Genomic DNA, 8,297 nt, shown 5'->3' with positions numbered 1-8,297 from the left:
GACAAATGGATTAGGGATAAGATCGATAACAACCCATTTCTCGTCTTTGGTTACCTGGAGGCTAACCACACCTTTTAATTATCTAAGCATAGTCAGTGCATTAAAATCAGAGTGAGTAGCTAGCCTCAATGGTAGCTCAGGTCCAGATTGTTTTAAGGATTAAAGCAACTTAACACTTAAGAGAGGCGAATTAGGTGTATCACTAATTTTTACAATTAAGACAAATTATTTAAGTAAATGCAATAACTTAAAATACTTAAAGTAAAGAGTTAAGGAAGAGAATTTGCAAACTTGTTTTTAATGTGGTTCGGTAAGCCGGCATCCACACTTCTAGTACTAAATCATTCTTGAGTATTGTATTCCTTTACTAGTCCAAGTTCAAGAGTACAATTGTCACTTAATGAATCCACATCAAGCTTTTTACATCAATTGGAGAAATTTTTTCTTCAAGATTTTTCTTACTTGAAGATATATCATCTTCAAGGTTTTGCCATTGGTGAAGTTTTAATATCTCTATACCTTAATAGATAACACTTATAAGATATGGAAGTGTTTAGGTGTAATGATAATAAAATTGAATACTCTTTGTGCTAAAATATGAAGATTTAATAGCATAAATTAAAGTATGATCGAAGATTCATGATTTTGTTGTAGTTTTACTCTTAGAATAACTTGTATATCATATATGTTTGGATTCCCTTACTAATTTTACAATTAGACTATATATATATATATAATAATAATAATAATAACTAGTTATTTATAGCTGTTAGACTCCTACTGGCAACTAAAATGGTTGACTAGTTCATATTGGTTAGAGCAATCTGTCAATCGATTATTATAGAATTCATAAGTATTCATTAATAATGAATAGCGATCGATCAATTTATTTGATTACCCCAAACAATTAACCAATTTATACAGAATTCTAGATTTAATAGTTTAACTTAAGTAAATTCTTAGAATCGTCTAAGTTAAATTTTATCTTATTATTATTAAATATTTAATACATGCAAAAATGCAAAGTGAAGAATGTGAATTCATTTTAATTATCCTATAAGGAAGATAAAAGATTTAGATTTTGGTTTCACTTATAATAATTGTTCAGAAAAACAAAAGGACAATTGTACGGGCAATTATACCATCGTGCTATTACACTCCTCTAAGCAGGTATTGATAATGTTTCCATACACAAACTCGATCTATAATTCAAGAGAATCACAAGCATAGAGAGACCGAAGAACTATCTTATCGACTGTCTGTTTGTTTACTATAAAAGTATTCACACAGAATTTGCAGAAACCAGAAGCTCAAAGAACAGACCATTTCAGAGCAGTTGGTCCAGATAAGGATCTTTTGGAGATGTTTCTCCTAGATAACCTGAAACACTTTGGGAAACCCCGGAAACAAAGTTACTAACCATGGAGGAGCCCCATACCAGCCACCCACTCTGCGCTGCTTGCTGGTTTGCCTCGACCATGTTCGTCTGCTTTTCCTCTACCATATCCAGCCACCTCTTTGCCATAAATTCCCTTATAGCTTGAACCCCCTTATTCACTATCTCTTTTGGCGGAACTAACAGTGGATTTTCATTCAAGTCGAGCTTGGTTAGATTTTCTAGCCTGGCAAACCTGTCAGGAAGAGCTCGGATTTGGTTGTTGCTGAGATCGAGCTCCCTGAGGTTAATTAAATCACCAATTTCTTCAGGAAGCTCTTCCAAGTCACTGAAATTACTGCTCAGATTCAGGACCTCTAAATTTGTTAATCTCCCTATTGCTCGTGGCAGGCCTCGCAGCATATTGAAATGAACATCCAAAAATCTCAAAGACTTCATTTCACAAATAGAAGGTGGAAGAAGACGGATCTTATTCAACTGAACTGAAAGCCTTTCAAGATTCACCAGTCCATATCCAATATTAGCCGGCAAAGATACCAAGTTGTTAAAGCTTGCATCTATCTCCACCAGTGAACTACAACAAAAGACAAATCAAGTTTTCAACAGCAGACCAAATGAAAAGGGCAGACAAAAATGGAAGTTAAGAAAAAATCTACCAAAAACGGTGATTTGAAAGATAAACTGGGAAGAGAACACAGAAAATGAGGGTCACCTGGAAAGAGCAATGCTCTCAGGGAGGGCCTTCACCTTGTTTGCTGACACATTTAGGATCTTAAGATTTCGCAACAATCCAATTGAATCTGGCAGGAAAACTAAAAGATTGGAAGACACATCAAGCTCCACAAGTTTCTCAAGTCCCGCAATTGAATCAGGAAGGACCTGTTTCCCCAAACAAATGAACCATATATCAAGAAAAACTCAAACACCATATTCTAATCAACAAAAATAATGTCCACTAGTTGCATCAATAACATAATCTTCACCATTCAAAGTCATCTAGGACACAAAAAAAACTTGTGAATCTGTTCAAGGCTACTGATGACTGCATGAATCAATACAAGTTCTTGTGAACAATAACAGTTCATGTACGAATAGCTAAATCAACCTATATGAATTGTCTAAGCTTGTAATTTGAGCATGCTAAACACCAACCTCCACCTTAGCATAGTAAACCACCATATTATATTTAGACCCGAAAGCCCATCACGACTAGCAAAAACAAAACAAACTTTTACACAGCAAGGATGAAGATTTAAGATACTTCTAGGAATGTCTTGTGTACTTGAAAGCTCTAGCCTATGATTAATGCCTAAACTGAGCCTTGGATATTTAGCTGGTAAGGGATAAAAGACACTCCTCCTCTAAAACCTTTCTTTCTTTCCATTCATCTTTTTTTTTTCCACACACAAATTTATATGCAATAGACATGGGCAATATTTGACCCATTAGTTTGTTAACACACCAAACATATTAGCTGATTAAAGGGAAGAAAACATCAGAATTTATACTTGTTCCCTGATTGGGATTGCAGCTTGAAACTTTTTGCTGATTAAATCAAGAGCAAACCAATACTTGATGCCAGCTTGCTCATGGATAATCAGCAGACTAAAATTATCACACCTTACCTTAGATTGGTGGCTAAAAGGTTTAGAAGCATACCAACAGTGAAGCAGTAAAGTTGTTGCTAACCAACTCATTTAGCTCTTAGCAGAGATGAGTATATGAATGGCAAAGAGTGATTACTTTAGCAGATGCTAGAAAATATCGCAAGCAAAGTCATCTAAAAGAAAATATGTATACCAGTGAACTAAAACAAATAACACACTACCACTTTCTCCATGACAAAACATTAAAAAGAAAAGAAACAGTAGAAAATTATGATACCTCTAACTGATTTTGAGAGAGATTGAGCACAAGCAAGCCATGAAGTCTGCCAATGGATTCAGGAATCAACCTCAACTGACGCGCAGAAAGATTCACTCGTTCCACAGCCCCACCACTCTCTGCTTCTCTAAGTATAGCAACAACCTCCTCATCAACTTGCTCACCGCTCTCTATCTCTCTTACAACAACATCCTTATAAACACCAACAAGCATCTCTTCTACTTCCTTTAACTGCCTCTCATATTCCTCATGCATCTCCTCAAACTTCAACACTGCCTTGTATATCTCCGTTTTACCTGGTTCTTGCATCTGGGTCAAGTTGGATCGGGCCATGGAGACAACGTCTGGGTTGGGTCGAGGACCGAGAGATTTGAGGAGGAGGAAGATATTGGTGGCGGAGGAGGGGATGGCTTGGGTCAGCGAGGAGAGGACCTTTGGGTAGTTCAAATAGGGAAAATGGGCTGACAGGTTTTGATCAAACTGTTGAGAGTTTGGATCAGTTTGGGATAGAAGATAGGAAAGAATTGGGAAATCATCGTTTTTTTTGGAAATGGAATCCATTTCCATTTCTTTTCAGATCGAAACAGAGAGAGATGGTTGATGATGGAGTAGCAGAAGTCGTTGAAGAGGATGATCAAGGAGCAAACTGTGGGTTTTTCGGAGGTTGACCGTCACTATGGTTGACCTTTGACGGATTTTTCATTCAGGAGCTTGATAAATGCCACGTAGAAATGTATGAGAATTGACCGTTTGACCGAGCTCCTCTTGAATTAGTTGGTACTTGCTGCTGATATGCATTAGGGAAGAAAATTACATTATTCATTGGATGATAATGGGTGAGCAAAATAACTGAATTATTCATAATATTTGTAAAAATTGATTTTGAATTAATCAAATCAGAGTTTTTCTAAATCTATTGGATAATCTCGGTTAACAAATTAAAAAAAATCAATTCAATTAGTTTTGTTTTAAGATTTTTAAAATAAAAAAATCCAAGAAATCAAACCAAAAAAATCATTATATATAATCAAATAGAATAAACAACCTTCTTTTCTATATATAAAAAAAAAAGTGAAAAAAAGCTCAACTTTTTTTAATCCCATTTAGACTTATTCGATTTAAAAAAAAAAAGATGCAAAATCAAACCAAAAATAAATAAATAACCAAATTTAATCATAGGTTAATGAAAAACTTTCCCTTCAAACAAAAACTTGCTTCATGGATGTTAAAAGAACGCTAAATGTTTCAAAAAAAAAAAAGCATCCTTGACTTTGTTAGATAATAATATAAATTATATCCTGGAACCTCACCTAACAGCTTAAGTTATTGGGTTGAGATGGTTCTTTGACATGGTATCAGAGCCTTAATGACCAAGTGGTCACGAGTTCGAATTTCACCATCCCCATTTATTTGATAAAAAATTAAGCACAAGGTAATGTGGGCTTGTGCAAGTTTCAAGTCCAAAGGGCTTTCACTTGAGGGGGTGTGTTAGATAATAATATAAATGCTATTGGGTTGAGATGGTTCTTTGACAGACTTTCAGTTAAATTTGAACAAGTCCTAATTTGTAATATTAAAGAAAATTTATTTAATTCGATTTTCGGTTTTGGATTTTTCAAAAAAAAAAAAAATCTAGAAACCGAAAAAAAAATTACAAATAATCAAACCAGATAATTAAACTACCCATTTTGATCTTAAAAAAAAAATCAAAACCTATTAAAAATAACACCAATTCTTACATATATCTATCAGTTCTAAAAGGAAATGAATTACCTAATTTAATCACAGGTTAATGAAATGTAAAAATAAATCTATTCGGTTCTATGCAGAGGAGTGATCCCGGCTAATAAATGCTATGATTGGCGGTGCTAGTGGTGTTGAATGATGAAGAGATGGTTGGATGCTGGTCGGTGTTGTTGAAGTTTGCAGTGACGAAGACAAGTATAATTAATTTGTTGGATATTGTAAAAATCAATCCCAAGCATAGTTTTTAAACCCGGTCTGGTGGTCGGCCTGATCAAAGACCCGAGTTATCGGGTTTTGATTGGGTTATCAGGTCGGTTGGGTCAATTTCTATTTTAAAAAGAATTCAAAACGGTGTCGCTTTAGTTAAAAAAAAAAAACAAAAATTAACGGGTTGCAACCAGGTTTTTGACCGGATTTTACCGCCAAATCAATTAAATCACATCAAATCATGATTTATTCTATTTTTTCATCAATGATTTTAGCCGGTTGCAAAACTATGATCGCAGTTTTCGACAAAAGACATTATCATTGTAAATAATGTTACATGCTCGATACTTTCATGGTTTCAAGTTTCAACATAGGGCTTGGGCTCATGGTGTTGTACCTTGTTAGTGTCCTAAATTGTCTGCATATCCTATTCCAACAAGAAACATTATCATTATAAATACTTCAACCATCAATTGAAATTCCTTTTCAATTCATATTAAATCTAATTTCTATGTCACATTATCTATTCATTTATGTGGATTTTTTAACCATATATTTTTATTTTATTATTCAACATAAACATATCTTTTTTATATTTTAAGTTTAATTATTTCACAAATAATTTTACATCACAGCCTCATTAACATCAATAATTCATACATGAAGCTTAATCTATATTACACTAAAAAACTAATTTCACCAATTATGGCATCATTTCATAAACAATATTATCCAAATAATAATAATTCACATTAATCCTACACAATTACAAAACATTAATGAGTTTCAAACACGTCTTCCATTCTCTTCCTATTAGCTTCCCTCAATGTCTCTTTTTTTTTTTTTTTTTTATCATGATTCTTTCTTACTATTATCATATGATTCAACACCGAACAAAAAATGTTTCACTTCAATTGGCTCAATTTAATCAATTTTAATAATTCCTCTAATTTATACCAGAAATCCTAATTTAATTTTTGCTAGGATTTACTCAAAATCAATTAAATTTTGTTTAAATTGGTGTGGACGGATTCTAAACACCTTAACTGATAATAATTTAAACTTCGAATGTTAACTAGTTGAAGTTTGTTGTTCCTCCCTTCTTTTTCTTTTTTTTTCCATGAGTTTTTTTCTGTTCCTCTCTTTTTCCTCACTTGACTTATCTCTTAATTATTGTTTTAAAAGTTTATAGATTCTCATCCCTTCACTGTCTTCTTTAAGTTTTTTTAGTATTTTTTAAGGAATTCTCTAAATTTCCTCTTCTTCTCCTCTTTCTCCTTTTACAGTTTCGGTCGGCTGTAAATGGAGAAAGAAGAATTGAAATTCTTTGTTTTTCCTTTCTTTATAAAAATGCCATTAATGAAATTTTATTTTACTTTTCTTTCTAAATACTGACAGTTTTTTACGGCATTCCCAAACTCTGATCGCTTTAAAACTTTACCAAAAAATAAAACAATATGATAAGAGATCCCTCATAAAATTTTAGCATGATCCATGGTTGTTAAAAACGAGTTTTAACTCGTAAAATCGACGATTTTACGAGTCAAAAGGCATAAAACGTGTAAAATCGGGTTTAAAACTCGAAAACCGGTAAAATCGGTCAAACCCGGTCAAACTCGCATGAAATCGGGTCAACCCGTAAAAAACGTAAAAACCGGTCCGAGTTTACGATTTCTGCTAAAATGAAAAACAATGTGAACTGCCCTTTGTGCTTTATCCTTTCCCCTGGCAACGTCTCCATTTTCCTTTTCTGCTTTACCCTTTCCCCTTTTCTCCCATCCAAATCTGCAAGAACCCCAAAATCACCAGCAGCCAAGCTGATCAAGAAATCAGACTGAGAAGTGAGAAATCGGCTTCACTCTCCAGTCTCCACTCTCCACTCACCAGCAGCGCCTTTGATTTTACACGTTTCGACTCTCCACTCACCAGAACATTATTGGCGAGAAGAAGGTAAGAATTTATAAGGATGTTGTTGTTGCATGAGAATTGTTTCCTTACTGTTCCGTGTTCTGTGTTTTATTCATGTTCTGTGTTTTATTCAATGGTGGTTCATTTTGTCATGTTCTATATTCTTGTATGAGAAAGAAATTAGTAACTGAACCGAGAAGAGTACCTATCAAAATTCTTGGAATTTGCTTTACCTTTTGGCCTGTACCCAAAAATTACCAGAAGAAGATCAAGATCATCAACTATATTTCATTTAAAAAAATAACAAAAAGCAAGTCGGTTGAATCTCTGTCAATATTATGATGATTATGGATTTACTATTGGTAATGGTTTCTGGGTTTTTGAGATTTCACCTTTTGAATTTAACTGCGGAACCATCACAGCTATGCGATTCTCTGCTTTTCCTAGCATTAAGAGGATGCATTCCTATCAAACTGCTCATAGGGTGTGTATGTGCCTTGTAGCATAGGACTAGCTTCCCATCAGCAACTGTATTATGATTCTATTCAATTATTTTAATGCTCCAGATATTGAAGGAACAAATATAAGCTACTAAGAAAACAGAAACTTATTTGAAAAGGAAAAACAACATCATGCCTGTGTATCAGTTATATGCCGCAAAATTCCATAATAATCTCGATTATTTTGGTTGTGATTTCTATGGCTAAAGAAGCTTTCTTTTATTAATTAATTGAACTTTTTTTTTGGCACTGCTGCTTGCTTGTGTGTGAATCTGAAACGAGGTTGGCACTGATGTATGTCGCCACTGCTGCTTATTTATGTAGACATGCATGTTGTGGGAACTAAGTACATTTATTTGGTTGTTGTGTGATTATTAATTGCTTTGTTTTGCACACTTTTGGATAATGTATTTGCTTATTTTTAGAAGCCTAACCTGTTTGAAACAGATTGCTTGACTCACTGTGAATAATCCACGTTTGCCTGTGGAAGTTTGGTGGGGCTTTGTGATGCTTGCAAAGGAAAATGGCATAGCAACTCTGCTGTATAATTGGCCATGGAAATCATTTGGTTGGGTTGATTACAAAAGATATTTCAGGGTATATGGCTAGAAAAAGAGTCTCTTTAATTTTCAGGATTCTTGCTAGCAAAGAGAAAA

At 34.0% G+C, this 8,297-nt stretch overlaps 1 protein-coding gene and 1 long non-coding RNA gene across 2 annotated transcripts; one reads left to right on the top strand and one right to left on the bottom strand.

The window, feature by feature from the left end:
• Positions 1 to 1,061: 1,061 nt before the first annotated feature.
• LOC7492378 (plant intracellular Ras-group-related LRR protein 3) lies at positions 1,062 to 3,978 on the bottom strand. The gene is made up of 3 exons (XM_024609423.2): positions 3,281 to 3,978; positions 2,109 to 2,275; positions 1,062 to 1,970 (listed from the first exon to the last, which is right to left on the bottom strand). Exons 1-3 carry the CDS (start codon positions 3,845 to 3,847, stop codon positions 1,328 to 1,330), a joined length of 1,377 nt encoding a protein of 458 aa, XP_024465191.1. The 5' UTR covers positions 3,848 to 3,978; the 3' UTR covers positions 1,062 to 1,327.
• Positions 3,979 to 6,834: 2,856 nt separating this feature from the next.
• Positions 6,835 to 8,297, top strand: LOC112328768 (uncharacterized). Its single transcript, XR_002983917.2, has 2 exons — positions 6,835 to 7,183; positions 8,089 to 8,297. It is a non-coding gene; the product is annotated as an uncharacterized LOC112328768 (long non-coding RNA).

Source organism: Populus trichocarpa, chromosome 10, assembly GCF_000002775.5.
Source record: "Populus trichocarpa isolate Nisqually-1 chromosome 10, P.trichocarpa_v4.1, whole genome shotgun sequence".
NCBI lineage: Eukaryota > Viridiplantae > Streptophyta > Magnoliopsida > Malpighiales > Salicaceae > Populus > Populus trichocarpa.
This window is presented reverse-complemented; position numbering and strand designations above follow the sequence as displayed.